At 36.8% G+C, this 19,973-nt stretch overlaps 1 protein-coding gene across 1 annotated transcript in view; it reads left to right on the plus strand.

Annotated features, from left to right (window-relative positions):
- Set2 (SET domain containing 2) overlaps positions 1–19,973 on the plus strand; it is a 434,699-nt gene that overhangs the window by 248,838 nt on the left and 165,888 nt on the right. The window contains exon 11 of the mRNA XM_090387799.1: positions 18,960–19,598. Coding sequence (XP_090243925.1) covers positions 18,960–19,598 — 639 coding nt within the window. The remainder of the gene's footprint in view (positions 1–18,959; positions 19,599–19,973) is intronic.

Below are 19,973 nucleotides of genomic sequence, written 5' to 3' on the forward strand. Positions count from 1 at the left end.
TCATCAGTAGGACTCCCTTGAGCTCTCCTAGCAGTCTGTCCACACTCTTCAGAAAACTATATCAGACTGTATAGTTACTCGCAAGTCCTTTTAATATTTTCAGGATAGGAATTAGCACCAAACTCAACTATCTTGAGTTTGATGCTATCCCCCATACTTGTTTGAAAGAGGAGAAGAATCTTAGAAAGCATAGCAGAAGTGGGAGATAATTGAACAAGTTTTTTGTAGTGATATTGATAGTTGGAAGACCATTCAAACTGTTGAGAAACAGTGACAAGCAATCATATTGCTATAATATAAAATGTGATGTAATGATCTCAGAGAAGAGGCTATTAGAAAAATTACTGAAGCTGAGAGAAGGTAAGGCACCAGAGATGAATTCTAGTTATACCAAAAAAGGCTTGTGTGAATGCATTGATCCACTAGGAATGTTATTGAGATCATTAGGTTCCTGGGCAATCTCTTTGCAGAGCAGAACTGTTGATGTCTCCCTATTCTGTAAAGGAGGTGATGAACAACTAGACTGATAGGTTTAACTTTTGGTGGTGGATGAGCTCATGGAGTCTGTGATTAAGGATTCAGTACAGGACTGTCTTGGTAGGAATGGTGTCCTTAATGGATCATAACATGGGTTCATGAAGCAAATGTCTTGCCACTAATCAGTCTAGTTAATTACTATAACGAAGCCATAAACTGTTTGATTCAAGAAACAACTTTTACATTATTTACTTTGACTTCATTAAAGCTCTTGTACAGTTCAGCATAAAAATTATTATTATATATAAGGTAAAGAAAAATGGTTTTACTGGTAAGTTCCTTCATTAGATTAGGACTGGACTCCAATATAGGAGACAGATGGGTCATCAATGGATATTCATCAGGGTGGACTACTCTACCAAGTAGTCCCTCAGTATAAGTTCTAGAACTCCTGTTAAAAAAAAAAAAATACTTTCTAATATATAAATATAGAAATTGTCACTTCTGGCTAAGTCAGTCCATTGATTTTTTTGTCAATGGACTGACAAATAATGAGGAACATTATTATCCTCTGTAAAAAGGTATACAGGTAACCCTCGTATAACATGGTAGTTAGGTTACTATAAAATGTGTTGTGCGAAACCGTGTTATACAGGACTAAGAAAAAGTACAAAAAAAGGGGGGGTTATGTTCCATAAGCTAACAAAAATACACCATTCTAGATTTTGCGTATCTTCTATTCTTTAAAAAATCAATAATCTGGGTTTGTTTGCTTTTGCTTGATAAATCTTTGTGAATTTCATCGTATGGAACTAAGCATTTTTTTTTTTTTTTGAAGATTTTGAACTTTGGGCTAACTTTATTCCTTTGCGTATGCTCTTTAGTGTAAAATTTGGAAAACCTTGGGAGGTGCACTATGGCCACAGAAGCCGATGCGCCAACAACTACCAAAGGAAAGGAAAAGTAAAATTTGGAAGTTTAGAATTTTCATCTGCGCTATTATCCTCTGAATTGATTTGATTTTACCTCTGATGCCATTTCCGCCAAATCTGCTTCGCCAGCCTCTTTTTCTACAAGTAATTCTTGAACATTAGTATTAGTATTAGTAACGGCCGCATGGTGCAAGAAAGCCTATGGCTTATGCTGCACCAGCCAAAAAAAAACATCCGAACAAAACAATGATAAAAACGAAAAATAAATAAAATAAATAACTAAATAATAATAATTTAAAAAAAATAATAAAATAAAATATAAATAAAAAGGAAATTAAACCTATCATCCTATGCGCTTCCCTTACCCGAAAGTACTATCCAGATGACCTTTGAATTTCCCCAAACTGTCGGCCTCTACCACCCATGAAGGCAACTTATTCCAGTAATTTATAACTCGCTGGCTAAAATAAAACTTCCTGCAGTCCAATCTAAACATTTCCCCCCGTAACTTGAATTTATGTCCCCTAGTTCTAGCATCATTTATAATCTTGAAAATTTTGTCCTCATTCATTTTACTGATGCCTCTCAGAGCCTTAAACACCTCAATCAAATCTCCTCTAAGGTGTCTAGTTTCCAAACTCTGCAACCCACATATTCGAAGTCTTTCTTCATAAGGACGCCCTTTTGCCAATCTCACAGGCGAGTTACCCTTCTTTGCACCCTTTCAAGAAGCTCGATGTCTTTCTTTAGGTGCAGTCTCCATACTTGAACACAGTATTCCAAGTGTGGTCTAACATAAGCCTTATATAATGGGATTATCACGTCCCTATCTCTACTTGCAAAAGTTCGATAGATCATCAATAGGACACCATGGGCCTTCCTTGCAACCTGTTTACAATGTTCAGAGAATTTCATGTCTGACCGTATCATATACTTGGATCTTCCTAAGATCCAAGTATATGATATCAAAGTTATTCTTTGCATCCAGTTCCTTTCTGACCACATCATAGTATCCAATTAAATTAGTCAGACAAGACGTCCACTTAACAAACTCATGCATGCTGTGTCTGAACTATAACTGAAGTCTTGTCTAGGTGATCCTGCAGTGCTTCTTTAACCAGTGCCTATTAATTTTCCCAGAAAAGAACTTAAACTAACAGGTCTGTAATTACTTAGCATTAGCATTAGTAGAGGCATTTGATGCAAGAAAGGAAGCTTATGCAGCATCAGCCAAAAAAAAAAATAAATAAATAAAAAATACCACTTCCACTTCACCCCTCTGTTCGTTCCTCTTTCCTCCAGTACTGGGTTTAGTTGAACTCCACCAAGTGAATAAGTTTTTTTGGGATTACTGTTTCCAAGGTGTAATACCTTACACTTTGTTGGATTAAAGCACAGCTGCCATTTTTCTGACCATTCTTGAAGTCTAACTAGGTCTCTCTGAAGAAGCTCAGCTTGACAGTGATCATTAACTACTCTACCAATTTTAACATCATCTGCAAATTTAGACATCTTCAGTAATCATATCTTTTTTTTTAAATTTTTTTAGGAGCATAGGCAACAGGCCATGTTAACAACAGCTCTGCGTATATTGTCTATAAATTGCGTGTGTCCTGAGGTCGATTTTCTGTTTAGCTGGATGAAAAACTCGAGTTTCCGGAAGAGAAAAACTGTGCTACCCTTGTCTGAGCCCGACTAACTCCGCTACATTGTCAAAAAGAACAATAAAAATTCCACCCATCATCGATGGGAGGAGGGCGATTCTATCGACTGTGCAACTAACAGGGCATCAGTAATCATATCATAAAAGCCTTCCCCTCGTACCAACGTAGCAGTTCTCCTTTTGCACCGATTCCATTTTCTGCCAGTTCGACCATATTTCCTGAATGAACTGACTCTGGCCATACATTTTTCCACATGCATTTAACTTGAAGGTTTTACTTATTTGAGCAATAAAGCTATGATTCTGATAGTGATAGTCCACAATTGAGAAATGTTTCCATGCCTCCATTACTTCAATAGATTCTGAATCAATTTTTTTCTGATGGAATGAGTTTTAAAGGTGGATATAATGCCTTAATCTAATGGCTGAATGAAAAAAGTTGTATTAACCTAGTACAACTGTGGTGGTACGAACAAAACTTCAACATTTGGATTACTTAAATCTTTTGGATAGCCTGGTGTGCTATCCAATAGTAATAAAACGTTTAAATCTAGATTTCTCCACAAATTCAATAGCACAGAATGTAATACAGGGATTTCCTTAAAAAAAAAATAAAATACAGGAATTTTTTTTTTTTTTTTTTTTTTAATACTTGCAAGTCAACAGCAGGGGTTCAAAAAGAGCGGAAATGTTGAAAAATTCCATCCAACAAAATAACATTTTCCCTGTACAAAAGCTCAAAAATACCGTTATGCTAGATTTACCGAAATTCTCTAACCATGTTAGAGTGAAACCGTGTTTTATATAAGTGCCTTGTTGTGCGAGGATTGGCGAAATTTATCAAAAAGTATTTTAATTTTCATAAAAAACATTTTGCTTTATATGTAAATTTAAAGTATGCAAAAGGGCTTAATGTTCTTTGGGAAGGGCATTTACTGTCATTAACAACCCTGCCAACCTTTGTATCATCTGCAAACTAGGACATTAAGCCTGATATGCCTTCATCAATTAATAGATACAGAAAACAACAGTGGACCCAACACTGAACCCTGGGGGACTCCACTAATAATATTAGTCCACAAAGAGCATTATGAGGGTATATCAAGTGGTAATCAATGGACACATTGATTACCACACTGTCTTCTCCCATTCAACCATCCCTTTATCCATAGCAGCAATTTGTCCCCAATGCCACACTGCTCCGGTTTGTACAGCAGTCTTCCATGTGCAACAGTATCAAAAGCCTTCCTAAGATCAAGTATATGATATCAAAGTTATTCTTTGCATCCAGTTCCTTTCTGATCACATCATAGTATCCAATTAAATTAGTCAGACAAGACGTCCACTTAACAAACTCATGCATGCTGTGTCTGAACTATAACTGAAGTCTTGTCTAGGTGATCCTGCAGTGCTTCTTTAACCAGTGCCTATTAATTTTCCCAGAAAAGAACTTAAACTAACAGGTCTGTAATTACTTAGCATTAGCATTAGTAGAGGCATTTGATGCAAGAAAGGAAGCTTATGCAGCATCAGCCAAAAAAAAAAATAAATAAATAAAAAATACCACTTCCACTTCACCCCTCTGTTCGTTCGAAATACCTGTCCAGCTGAGCCTTAAACTTATTTAGGCTATCAACTTCCACGACAAGGGATGGAAGTCTATTCCACCAACCAACCACCCGCTGGCTAAAGGCAAATTTCTTCACGTCTATCCTACATCTGTCTTTTCTCAATTTGAATTTATGCCCTCTCAGGTGATTACTCTGAGCAAGAGGAAGAATCCCATCAGCATTGAGCATGCTCAAACCATTCAATTCTTTATACACCTCTATCAGATCACCTCGCCGGTGCCTCGTCTCCAGACACTGTAATTTGCAAAACTTAAGCCTTTCTTTGTAAGAGCACCCCTTTGTTCCATTCACTAATCTTGTTGCCCTTCTCTGTACTCGTTCCAGCATCTCTACATCCTTCTTGAAAAGAGGCCTCCAGACCTTCAGTACTCTAGGTGTGGTCTGACCATTGCCTTATACAAGGGAATAATCACCTCCTTATCCCTGCTAGAAAAATTCCTATATATCATCGACAATACACCATGAGCTACTCTTGCAGCCCGTCTGCACTGCTCAGAAAACTTCATATCTGCCTGCACAACCACCCCCAGGTCCCTTTCATTCTCTGTCACTGTCAGTGTAGTACCACAGAGTTGATATGTTGCTCTGGGGTTGCTTTTTCCCATATGTAGTACTTTAAATTTGTCAATGTTAAACTTCATTTGCCACCTCTCAGCCCATCTGCTCAACCTTTCCAGATCCTGTTGCAGTAGCATAGTGTCAGTAGTGTCCTTGACAACCATGCCAACCTTCGTATCGTCTGCAAACGTGGACATTAAGCTTGATATACCATCATGAATATCATTTATAAATACAGAAAACAATAATGGACCCAACACTGAGCCCTGAGGGACTTCACTAATAACATTAGTCCACGACGAGCAGTGTCCATTGATTACCACTCTCTGTCTTCTCCCCCTCAACCACCCCTTTATCCATAGCAGCAATTTGCCTTCAATGCCACACTGCTCCAATTTGTGCAGCAGTCTTCCATGTGCAACAGTATCAAAAGCCTTTCTAAGATCCAAGTATATAATATCAAAGTTATTCCCTGCATACAGTTCTTTTGTGACTGCATCATAGTATCCAATCAAATTGGTCAGGCAAGACTTCCCCTTAACAAAACCATGCTGTGTCTGAGCTATGACTGAAGTCTTGTCTAGATGATCCTGCAGTGCTTCTTTAACCAGTGCCTCCATTAATTTTCCTGGAACAGAAGTTAAACTAACAGGTCTATAATTATTTGTGTCACCCTTTGATCCTCCTTTGTGAATTGGGGTCACATTTGCACATCTCCAGTCCATTGGTACCTCCCCTGAGTTCAAGGAAGCTTTTGACATTGCCTTCAATATCTAAAGTTGTTGTTTTACTTAAGCAGACATATTGTCTTCTCCATTTTTCTCGTCCAATAGGATCTTTTGGAGGGAAATTTTGGCGGACTCTACATTTTGGGCACTGCCATTTTGGATATCATGTCATTGCACATGGGTTGCCATTGCAACCATATACATATGTATGATGGCTGCCATCTTTTGGTTGCCTAGGTGATCATTAGACTTCTTCAAGAGTACATCATTGTGGATAATATTAAGTATACTACCTAGCATAATAATGGGTGCCCTTACAATATGGATGCCCCTACTGAAGCTGCCATTTTGAAGTCTTAGTTAAACACTTCAGATATTTGATTTATATAACTGTTTTATGTATCTTTGGTAAAAAATATTAGTTTACTATGATAAGTATTTTATGATGTACATTTTCTGGACCTTGTGGCTACTTTTCACAAGAAACTTTTAAGTGCAGTAACTCTGTTTCTAGGGGCCCGATCAGATTGATCTTGGGTTCCCTTCCTTAGGAGTCCCTCTGTCTTCCTACCTGGGTAACAGCTCCCCCTGGCGGTTGAAACATGAGATCGTTATTTTCTCGGCCCTTGTTTACCGAAACGTTTTGTAAATCAGTGTACTTACTCCTTACAGTGATACCTACCCCTATTCAAAACTACAGCAAGTTTGGACAATAACTTTTCGAGTTACAGTGAAACTTCCCTTTAACGGACAGCCATGGGGAACGAAAATGTGTCTGTTAGAGAGAAGTGTCCGCTAAAAAGAAGTCTGAGGGAGAAAAAAAAAAAAGAAAGAAAGAAAAATCGTTAAACGTTTAATGTAAAATTAAATTAAAATATATACAGATTTTGAACAATATTTTTGTAAATAATATACAATTACATAGACAAGAGATAAAGAAAAATCGTTAAACGTTTAATGTAAAATTAAATTACATTATATACAGATTTTGCACAATATTTTTGTAAATAATATACATACAATTGTGCTAAGCATATTATGATTTTATCTTAAAAAAAATACATACAGTAATCACTTATTTTCTTCTGCACCTTCTTCCGGCTGATAATTTTGTTTTCAACATTTGTTTGGAGGGAAGAAACCATCGAAAGTCCTTCAGTGTCTTCTTCAGTGGCAAAAAACATTTTTAAACGATTGATTTGTATGAGCACTTCTATTTTCATCGGTGGTTCGTCGTTAATATGTTCTTCGACAGAATGACCTTCCATTTCTTCATCCTCATGAGGAACTTCTTGAAAAATATCGATGATGTTGTTGATATCTATAGGACCATCTTTTGTAGTGAGATTCGAGTCTATATCTTTGTAGCCAGGGTCACTTGTAGCGGAAGTATCGTACATTATCCATAGACGTTGAAGTTCTTGTTCTTCTTGGTGCTCCACATTGCTGTTCACAACTTCAATTTTTGCGTTTGAGAAGCCAGACTTTACAAAACAGTTCACGAAAGTTTGTTTTCTAATTGCGTTTACTGAAGAGGAAATCCATTGAATCGCAATTAGGATGCTGATTTTCTTTGCAAGGTCACTCGCACATGTTACATCGTTCATGTTTGCAATGAGATGTCTTAAAACACGTTTTCTGTAGTGAAGTTTAAAATTTTTTATTATCCCTTGATCCAAGGGCTGACACTCTGCAGATGTGTTTGGTGGCAGAAAAACGATTTGAATGATTCAATTCAATGTGCGGGTGAGATGCAGCATTATCCATGAAAAGAATAATTTTTCTGTTTTGACGAATCATGTTTTGGTTAAAGTGACTTATCCATTCGCTCATGATATCTTGTATCATCCATGCTTTTTTATTAGACTTCCAGTCAACATTCAAAAGATTCAACTTTTTGCCCTTGAAACAATGAGGATTTTGTGGTTTTCCTATAACAAGAGATTGTTCAAAGTCTCCCAGCATATTTGAACAAAATAGTACGGTCAAGCGTTCCTTGGAAATTTTTCCGCCCTGGCAGTTTTCGTTTTTTAGACTCTGTTTTTTCTGGAAGAGCTTTAAAAAACAACCCTGTTTTGTCACAGTTGTAAACATCCTTAGCTTCAAAATCACGACATAAATCTTCCAATTTGACGGTCCACTCTGTTACAACCCCAGTATCAACAGATCCACCTTCACCACTTACGGTTTTCCAAGAAATTTTATGCCGAGTTTTGAACTTGTCTAACCATCCCACAGAAGCTTTGAACTCATTTACTCCCATAGATTTCGGAACTTCCAAAGCCTTTTCCCTAATAATAGGCCCATTAATGGGAATTTTTTTAGCACGTTCGCGACAAAACCACTCGTGCATAACATTGTCGATTTGAAGTCCAACAGTTTTCGGAAATGATTTTTGAACCTGATTATTTCCGTGTTGCCAAAATTTTTTGAGCATTTCATTTTTTTCCCTTTAGGATGTCGCTTACCTGCGTCTCCGTAGCCGAGTGGGCAGGAGCGGGAGTGCACTAGCACACGCTCTTTGAGTAGACCGGGGTTCAAGCCCCTGACTGCTGAATATGGTCAATCTGCCAACCTGCACTGGACCAGCGTGGCAGATTGTGGTCCATTTCCCTCAGCATGAATTGTTGGGGAGGCTTCCACTCTGCAGTGGGTTGATAATGGCTGCACTTTACTTTTTTACTTTACTTACCTGCGTCTTCCCAATTTTGAATTTTGCAGCGAGATTGCGAATACTATTTTTTTGCCGATCATACGCGTTAATGAGTTCAACTTTATCTTTTAACGTTAAATGTTTACGAGAAGACATTGTGCACTTCACACGACACTGAACAAAACTGGAAACTGAAAAGACGAAAGGCCGACCAAATCCCCCCCCGTCTGCACACACCGAATTCATCAGAAGTTTTACACATGCCTTAAAATTCTCGAAAAAGGGTTTAGAACCGCGACGTAAACCTTAATAAAATTCAGAAAATCGGAAATAGAAAATAAACACACGATTGAGACAATACGTGGAAGAAAGGTTCCTAGAAAAAGGGCCATCAGCTCTCCCGCAGTCCATTATGGGGAGATCAAATTAAGTGCTAATCTAAACGAAACAGTGCAGATTGCCTGTCCGTGTCTGTTACAGAGAATATCCGCTAGACAGAAACTGAAAACACGTTAAAACCAATGGAGGTGAGTTGGGAAATTTTAAAATGTCCGTTGTAGAGAGAGGTCCATTAATGAGAGGTGTCTGTTAGAAGTTTCACTGTATTTGATTGGATCTCAAAACAACTTTTCATCCAGCAAAAATATTTAGACAAATACTAATTCCTTCATAACTCAGTCCCTAATTGTGGGATTCTCACCAAATTTGGTGTGCCAATAAATTTTCTCAAGCGCTTTCACCTGACAATCCCTCTAGTGTCAACTTCCCAAATTATAACTTTTAGGTCTGAAACTTCATTTTAGTGCATCATGGCTGATTCTCTACCTAAGAACAGCTCACCTGATGATTCTCCTCAAATGCCTGAAAATCTTACACCTGCCCCCACTGCTAGAGATAAAACAAGTACCCCTGTTCCCTCCAAGGTTAGTTCAGTTAAATCAAACCTGACTAAGGAAAAGTTCAATTTGAGTTCTCCAACTGTTGAACTGGTGGATATATTAGGAAAGATTACTTACCTTCTCCATTAAGGACTTATCAGTGCGTAAGACACATCGTTTTAATGGATCTGAACTGACCTCCATCATATGTCAGGTCAGCTCTCTAAAGAAAATGGAAGATAACTTTTGAAACCTTTTTGAAAAGGATAATATAGTTACCCCTAAATTGATTAATGAATCTATTCATCTTTGATCACTTGCTTTTGATATTAGTTATAGCTTGGCAATTAATTCTGCCCAAGCTATACGAAAAACTGATTAGATACCAGAAATCTAATGACAAATATGAAGAAAATGTTAAGCTCTCTGAAGAGGCCAAGCAACATGCCAAAGACTTGGAAATACAAGAACTTAGGGCCACAAACGATACACTCCTTGCCGAAGCAAAATCTTCTGCTTTGGAACTCGAAAATGCCAAACTTAAATTTACTAGGGATAACCTTATTGAAGAATGTGAGTTAAATTCCAAAATTGTGGAAATTAACAAACTTACGGAATCTAATAATCAATTTTCGGACCAGGCTAAGTTACTTGCTCTAGAACTTGAAAACTTGAAACTAAAGGAAGAAAATGAAAAACTCTCTTTTGAGGCCCTCTTGAGCTCTAAGGACTTGGAGATTGCCATCCTAAAAGAAAAGACTGACAAGTTAACTAATGAGACTAATTTAAGCATCAAAGAGCTGGAAATTGAAAAACTCAAACAAAATATAAATGTTAATGCTACCTCGACTAATCCTCCTGAAATAACCTTTGTACAAGCAGTTTCAAATCCTGTAGGATTAACTCTACTATGAATTTGATCCCCTTGGGAATATCCTAAGCACATAGTATTAATAAAACCTAACGAAAGTTAAAATATGATTACTAGTGAAGAGGTATGCTCTGCATTAACGTCTAACCTAAAAAGATGATTGGAAACATGTTAAAATAAAATCAATTAAGAAAACTCGTGCTTGTGGGGTTGCCATAGAAACCGCAACTTTCGCTGATTTGACTAACTTGAAGCTAAGTTCCAAACTTGTGGAACTAAACCTTCGTCTGGACTCGCTTAAGAGACTTAACCCTATTTTGGTTGTATACGACCTTATTAGTGAAGTCACTGAACAAGAATTCTTTGAAGAACTATACAATAAAACCTTGATAACTCTTCGATTACCTTTGATGATTTCAAGAATGAAACTAAACTTCGCTTTAAGATGTTGGCCAGAAATAAGAAAAACAGGCACTGGGTCCTTGAAGTCTCACCCAGGATTATATCGTACTTCCTTGACCTGGGTGGAGGGATATATTTTGATTGGACTGTACATACAGTTAAGGACTTTTTTATAGCCACTTGCTGTTATAAGTGTCTGCAGTATGGCCATACTTTTAAATTCTATAAACAACCTACGTATATGGCCATATAAACAACCTACTATATGGCCATACAACACAGTGACCACAAGGTTGTGGTCACTGTGGCTTAACTGGACATCAGATATCAACTTGCCCATCCCTTGACAGTCCTACGTCCTGTTCAAACTGCAAGACTAAAAAGAAAGATGCTACTCATTCCTACAAAGACACCAAGTGTCCTGAATTTGTAAAAGCTCAGTTGACAAATAAACAAAAAAACAATTTTGTACCATAAAATTAGTAATGTAAATATCTGAATTTAAATCGTTCTGTTGAGTTCTAATCTTGTTGCCTTGTTCAACATGATTTTTGCCTAGGCTACTAAATTGTTTGGCTTAATCAATAACTTTTATCTTTTAACATATAATTATGTTTGGTGGCCCAGAATGGCAATATTTATAAATATCTTTATCTGTAACACTCTAATTTAGTTAACTAAACCTTGTCATAACCTGATCAAATTGTTCAGAATTTAAATCCATAACATGACCAACTTATTTGGATGTTGTATTAATGCTTGATTTTAGCTATGTGGATTTTTACATATTTTCTGTAAATAGTGTGCTCTAAATGGCAAATCTTGATTGATTTTATTAGTTTAGTCTCTAAAATAACACACTTTAATGTCATAGTTGTTGAGTCCGTTACTGCTTTGTAAACTCTGAGGGCTTGCTATACTATATACAGTGGATTCCGGTTATTTGGGCCACCGATTAATCGGGGCAGCCGCTTATTTGGGATAAATCTTAAAAAAACCCAGAAACAATCGAGAAAATAGCCAGGGTTTACTTCGCTTAATTGGAACAAAATGCCATTTAATCGGGGCAGGAGACTGCAGCACTGCAGATTACCCTACGATTGTCTCCGACGGTGTACACGTGGGTAGGTCGAAATTCTGGAAGTCACAACCATAAAACAATAAAAACAATCAGCAGTCACCTGTTTATTGGGCTTTTCTGTTATGAAATCTATCATAAACAGACAGTAAACTCGATCTTTTACTGAATTTGCAATAATACCGACAGCTGGAATTCTGTGGGTTATTATGGTGAAATGTGTTTACACTTCCATGAAATCTTCAATCATATAAAAAATTAATTTTCAGATCTTATCTTCATTCCTATTTTTAAAGCTTTGTAACTCGTTACTCCGTTCTCACTTGCGCGTATCGTGTTACTTGCAATTTGTGTGTGCCGTGTTTTTACTGTTATAATTTTTACCCCCCCCCCCCCAAATGTCAGTGAACAGAAATTTCAACCAGTTAGTATGTACATATTACAGTACGTATTAATTATTCCAATTATCACGTATATTCTTTTGATTTTCACGTATCATTTAATTTTTTAATTGGTAAGGTAATAAAGGGTAAATTTGTGTTTAATATATCTTTACTTTTATAGCCTGTGGATAACATTCCTCCTGTTTTCGCTAATTAGAATCGCTGTTTAATAGAATTAAAATTCAATTCACAAACGTGATCAAATGACCTGCGCTTACTGCACATCTTATAGTGAACGGTGCTTTACTATGGTGACTCCATCATAATGTGATTTGATTGTACAGTGAACCAATTGTAAAGTGGGGAGGGGTACATTGTATTTTTAACTATTTACGTGAAAGTTCGGATAATTGGGGCAGCCGCTTAATCAGCCCAAAATGCACTAGTCCCGATGTATCCCAAATAGCGGGAATGGACTGTATTATGTTGTTCTTTGGAGCTAATTTTGCCTTTAGTTTTAACTGAATTGTTAGTTTTAAATCCATTTTGACTATTAATTACTCACCTCATTCTCTACTTATGTATATAAAACTTATTAACTTCTCCAACTAGTAACTAAAACTTCTCTTCTTCGCGTCATCAGTCTTTCTGATTTCCCCTTACATCTTTTGCTAATAGTAGTTCCTGTCTGCATTGTTTCCCTCAGCTCCTTGCTGCTAAATGCCAGGTGCTGGCACACACACACCTAGTTAACACATTCTCTTCCTTTTTTTTTTTTTTTGCCGGCTTTTGGCATAGACAACATACAGCGGTTATAGGGGCAACCCCGGGGGCCGCCAATAACTCTACAAGAATACTTTGAATATCAACTTCCACAACAAAAGATGGAAGTCTATTCCACTGATCAAGCACCCGCTGGATAAAGGTAAATTTCCGCACAACTATTCTACAACTGTCTTTCCTCAATTTGAATCTATGCTCCCTTCAGGTTCTTAATCTGAGTGTAGTACCACACGGTTGGTACTTTTCTCTTGGGTTATTGTTACCTATATGCAGTACTTTCCATTTGTCAATGTTAAACTTCAGTTGCCACTTTTCAGTTCATTTGTCCAACTTATCTAGATCCAGTTGGAGTAGCATACTGTCTTTACTGTCATTATCATCTGCAGACTTGGACATTAAACCTGATATACCTTCATCAATATCATTGATAAATAAACAAAACAACAATGGGCCCAACACTGAACCCTAGGGAACTTCACTAATGACATTTGTCCACGAAGAGCAGTGTCCGTTGATTACCACGCTGTCGTCTCTCACTCAGCCATCCCTTTCTCCATTGTAGAAACTTACCCTTAATGCCATACTTCTCCAATTTGTACAGCAGTCTTCCATGTGCGACAGTATCAAAAGCTTTCCTGAAATCCAAGTATATGATATCAAAATTATTTTTCGCATTCAGTTCCTTTGTGACCACAATCATAATATTCAATCAAATTGGTCAGAGACCTTGAACAAACCCATGCTGTGTCTTAACTATTACTGCAGTCGTGTCTAGATGATTCTGCAATGCTTCTTTAACCAGTGATTCCATTATTTTCCCCAGAACACAAGTTAAATTAACAGTGGTCTATAGTTACTGTGTCACCTTTTGATGAACCCCCTTTGTGATTGTGTGATACTTTTGCACACCTCCAGTCCATGGGAACCTCCCCGGAATCCAAAGAAGCTCTCATAATTATGGCTAAGTGTTTGCTTACTTCCTTTGCTGCCCCTTTAATACAACTGGATAGATTCTGTTCACCCCAGGTGCCTTTTTTTATGTTTAACTTCAACAATTTCTCCTCCACTTTGCTCTCAGTTATTAAAAAATCACTTTACTCCCTGTTAGAGTTTGATTAACTTCTGGCACTCCCCCTCATTGAATAACTTCTCGTGTGAATGTAGATGCAAAATACTCATTCAGTTTATCAGCTACCTGAGCATGAACATCAATAGTCAACCCATCTATGTTAAGTGGTCCAATCTGATTCATCCCTTTCCTTTTAGAGTTTACATAAATAAAGAACTCTTTGCTGTTTTTCTTTGCATCCTTTGCCAAGGATATCTCTCGTAATCTGCCTTCGCCTGCCTGACCTCCTTCGTGACTTGATTACAGATTAGTTTATAACTGCCATAGGCTTCTATGTCAACTGATACTTTATATGCATTCCATACATTTTACTTTTCTGTCACAAGCCTCATTAGTTCATCTGACATCCATTTAGGCCTAAACCTTGAACAGTATTTCTTAGTTGGAATGAAAAGCCTAGTAGCCTCCAGAATTAACCCCCTGAAGGCTTCACATTTAGAATTCAATGTTGGTTACATCATCAGTTGAACCCATCGTCTAGAATTTAAATAGTCTCGGACCACCGTAGTCACCTTTACGAAAGCAAAAGCCCTTCCCTTTAGCCTTGATGGTAGTTACATCCTTAAGTAATTCCCACATCAGTACATTGGGATCACTGTCACCCAGTGGTTCCTTTATCTGCAAATTCTTAATTCATGAATAATCACTGCTGATAATGAGATCAAGAGTATTACTCCCTCTGGTTGCCTCTCGAACTTGTTGCTGTAGGAAACAGTCATCAAATAAATCTACAAACGTCTTGCTAGTGTGCAAGTGACCAAGCCACAAGTTAGAGTCAATCTCTGGGAAATTAAAATTCTCATTATAAGACATTCTGATTTACTGGTCCACTCTCTTTCTCTGCACAAATACTCATTATTATACTCATCAGATTCATTAGGCCTATAACATACACCTACTCTCATTTTTCCTTTCACTGTGCTTATGTCACACCAAACAGACTCAACATTGCATTGTCTACCAACATCAGTTGGATGTACTTACTTAGATTTTGTGTTTCTTAACTAACAGCATAACCCCTCCTCCTTTTCTTCCTCTGTATCCTTTCTGTACACATTCTACTCCCCAAATTCCAATTCTGCACTGCTTATGTCTGTGTGACACCGTCTCTCTGATATCCAAACAATATCTGCCTTTGGTGTTTTGACTAGCACTTCAAGCTCATCAGATTTATTAACTATATTCTTAGCATTGGTGTACATGCACCTGTTTCTACTCTTAGTTACCCTAATGCAGCCCATATATTTATTTGTTCCACTATGACTCCCAGCAGTCCTGGAAATCTCCATTGCCTTGCTTTCCAGTCTTCTTCTCATTGTAATAGAAGCAGTGCAAGAATCACTTTTGCCTATGCATTCTCCCCCAACTAGCAGTTTTCCCACCCACCTAACACTGCCTCAATAGCATCAGCAAATATTCTTGCACCCTTTCTATTTAAGTGTACCCCATCCCTGTAGAAGTAGTCTCTCCTGTCAACAACCACAGACCAGGCTGAAAAAAAATTCTACCCCTTGAGCCTTGCACAATCTCTCCAGCGCTGAATTGATTGACAAGGCTCTCACCATATACTCCCTTCTATCGCGTCCTAGCAGAATTGCAGACACTTTCACATTCAAACATAACTCGCGACTTTTTTTCAACATTGACCTGTACTTGTTGAGTAAATCTGCAGACCTCTTACTCTTATTGTCATTAGTTCCGCTGTTCTCCTGCTCTTGATATCATTGGTGCCAACATGTACAACAATATCACCTTTTGTGCCCTTAAAAGATGATATCTGCTGCTCTACAACGTCATTAACTTTTGCCCCTGGCAGACATACCCCGGTCCTGTTCCACATATCCTTCTTGCGTAGTATATACCCCGTATCCCTAACAATAACTAGTTCCTTTGGGACCAGCACATTCTGCCTTGGTGATTGCCTCTGTGTTGCCTGATGCACAGGAGTGAGCTCTGCTGTTGAAATGGGCAGCTGAGATCTTGAAGGGCCCCCCTTATATTAATTTCTTCTAGGGCATTTATCCTACACCTCACGCTCTCATAGACATCCATCAGAATTAGTTGGCACCTAATTTCTTGACACTCTAGGCATCTAGCACACACAAAGATGTCCTCCTAGGCTAGATCATGTCCCATTTTTTGAAAGTTCAGCAAACATTTCACACTTTTTTTTTTTTTTTGAGACTATGATGCATTGGAGAATCGTCCCCTTCCTTTCTGCCCCAAGTCACAGCACTCTCACTAGTCTGTGATCTTTTTAGTCTGTGTTCGCAGCTCTAGTCTGGGTCATGATTTCCATTTAAATACAATTTAATTAACAATGAAATTTAAGAAGATTAATAATATTTTTAATTAATTGACAATGCTATAATAAGCTAACTGATTCCTAATTGAGTGCTTCGTATTATGCTATCTAGTTTTACTTTATACTTTATGCTATCAGTTCGAGGTATATATATACATTACTCTATTTCTTATTGACTACAATATGGCGGCTAGTTCAACAATATTCGTGCCAACACTGGGAGTTGTAACTTCCAAAAATCACTAGTTAAATTCAAAATAGGAAGCTAACGAATGCTACTAAACCTGTTAAATATCTCTGTAAAACTCAATGTAGTATGTTAATAACAAAGAATATGGTAAAAATGTACCAACTATGTGGTGTTACACTCGTGATAGTGGAGAATGAAAGAGACCTAGGGTAATTGTGCAGTTAGATATGAAGTTTTCTGAGCAGTGCAGACAGGCTGCCAGAGTAGGTCATATGGGGTCTTGTCAATGATATACAGGAATTTTGCAAGCAGGGATAAGGAGATGATTATCCCCTTGTATAAGGCAATGGTCAGGCCACAGCTTGAGTACTGCATACAGGTTGGGAAGCCTCATTTTAGAAAGGATGTAGAGTTGCTAGAATGAGTACAAAGAAGGGCAACAAGATTGGTAAGAAGGAAGTCTTGAGTACTGCAAATTGCAGCTTCTGGACACTAGGCACCTTCGAGGCGATCTGATTGAGGTGTATAAGGCATTGAATGGATTGAGCAGGCTGAACGCTACTGAAATTGTTCTTCTTGCTCAGATTACAAAACTGAGAAAAGACAGTTGTGGAATAAATGTGCTGTAGTTTCCCTTTAGCCAGCGGTAGTTGATTGCCAGAACAAACTTTCATCTGTTGTTGTGGAAGTTGATAGCTGAAATAAATTCAAGGCAGAACTAGACAAACATTTGGAATGAATGGATCAGTGAAATGTGAATGTGTTTTTTTTTTTTTTTTTTGGCTGAAGCTTTCTTTCTTGCATCATATGCCTCTACTAATGCTAAAGAAATGTAGTCCCTGCTTGATCATGAGCAGGTAAGCCAGTACGCATTGAGTCCTTTCTTATTGCTGTAAAATAAAAGTCATTTTTTTAAGGTAGGCAGTGCTAGAGAAAATTATAGTAGAAAAAAGTAGAGAAAATTCAACCATCCTGTAAAATAAAACTATTCGAATTTTTTACTATTCAGATTTTTTATATTTTCCCATGTTTCTGCACACGTAAAAAGAAATCTTTAACTTTAGACCAATTAGGTTAGGTCTTACGCAATGGCTACAGCTAGCTGTACCCATTGCGAAAGACCTAACCTAATTGGTAGCAGAGTATTATTTAATATTTATTTATTTATTTTATTCTATTATTATTATTTTTTATTTATTTATTTTTTTTTTTTTTTTATTTATTTATTTATTTATTTTTTTTTTTCAGAACAAAGGACACAATCGTGTGAATTTGCAAATTGTTAATCAGGAAAAAATTCCTTACAACTTGGACAACTCTTTGTTTAACTGTTAACATCTGCCTTTGGCTCCTTCGATGAAATGAATGTTGAACTATTCTCATTTGTAGTACAAAATTGGCCCATTCTGTAAAATAAAATTCAGAATTTTTAAATTTTAAGAACTCTGTGCACACTTAGGAAGAATTATCTTCAAATGAGACCACTTCCAGCCCAATTGGTTAAGCTTATCTTTCACATTAGTGAAAGATAGGCTTAACCGATCTGATAGTTCATGGTGTAAAGAAAACTTTCTGAAAGTCAGATTGCAGCTTGCTATGTGTTCTATTTTGTCTTTCTTGTATATTTTTTTTCCGTATTAAATATATAGATCATTCATTTTAATGAAACTTTAAACTATAATTTTTGCCATTATTTTAATTGTTTTTCATTCTGACATGCTAACCTATTTTTAGTTTAGCCAGAATGGGCAATTTTTACCTAAACTGTTGTCTGTAATTAACGCTCCTACTTTTTTGATATTTTTCTTTCTGAAAGTCAAAGATTGCAGCTATGCTATGTGTTCTATTTTGTCTTCCTTGTATATATTTTTTTTATGTGATACACTAAATACTTTTCAACCCCCATATGAAATAAAATTTCGTTTATTCTTGATACAGCTGATGCCAGAAGTTTACATATTAATTATTATTAAGGTAGACAGGTTTTCAGCATCACAGGTCACAAGCCATGCATGCTGTTCACTGGATCATTTCCAGACCAACTACACTTGAATAAGCTTCTAACCCTTTTTCGTTTTTTTTTTTTTTTTTTTTTTGGCAAAAAAAAAAAAAAAAAGTAATGCTAAAATAGCTCATTCTTAATAAATATCTTAAATATATATATAAATATAAAGATGATTTTTTTTCATAGGTGTCTTCATACAGTATTTACCATGCATTTCTTTTTCTTTTTTTTTTTTTTTTTTATGCTGTGGTATGGTTTAGAATTGTTTCTTAAATAGATTTTCTTTCTTTCAGATACTGGAGGTATTATCTTTATTACCTGTACCTAACAAAACAATGCTATTGGATAGCAAAGTGATGAATGTTGTCCAAAGATGGTCCTTTCAAGTAGCTGGCCACAAAGTTGAAAAAGATAGTGAAACAGCTGAGACAGAACAGTCAAGTGAACCACCCTCAGGAGCTACCACTCCCCGGCATGGTGAATGTACCGACAGTTTAGAAAATCCTGCAAAAAAAATAAAACTAGGTGATGATGGAACATCAGATAGTGATCTTTCTGATGCTGGACAACTCCCAGAATCTTCAGACAATAAGTCAGCATTGGTGCCATATAATTTTGTTAGTCCATCAGAAGTAACAGCAAAATTCCTTAATGCTAGCAACTGTGAGACTTCTAATGAAAATGGATTTCTAAAACCAGATAATGCAGTTAATGTAGAAGAACTGAACATAAGTTCTGACAAGAAAGAAGGAAGTCCAACATCTTTCAGTTTGGAGATTACTAAGACTGAGGATACTGCTATTAATAAAATTGAGGGTGGAGCACGATCAGATGATGAAAGCAGAGATACAATGGATGAAGATGATGAAAAGAAAGAAGCAGAAATTGCTAACTTAGTATCAAAATTGTTAGATTCTTGGAGTGGACTAAAGGTTATTATTTTAAACTTACTATTTATTTAGGGTTTTTTTTTTTTTTTTTTTAATATAAATTTTTCATTTCAACTATTAAAATTTGAGAATATTAATATATGTTCCATAAATGTTGGTGGGGAACCTTTTTCATGTCCACTGAAAACTCTTGATTCTTTGTTTTTTAATTACATATAAATTTATATGTTTAATAATATGAAGTTGAAATTACACACCAAGAAATAAGTGAACATGCACTACTTCTCCACAATGGATCAGTTTATTGATACCAGTACTGAAGAAGTCCATGCCCACATGCATTAACCAACATCGCACTGAATTTTTCAGAGGGCCGAACAAATGGAAATCTGAAGGCAATAAGTCTGGGCTGTAGAG

Source organism: Mastigoproctus giganteus, chromosome 13, assembly GCF_048544385.1.
Source record: "Mastigoproctus giganteus isolate SK-2022 chromosome 13, ASM4854438v1, whole genome shotgun sequence".
NCBI classification, from domain to species: domain Eukaryota; kingdom Metazoa; phylum Arthropoda; class Arachnida; order Uropygi; family Thelyphonidae; genus Mastigoproctus; species Mastigoproctus giganteus.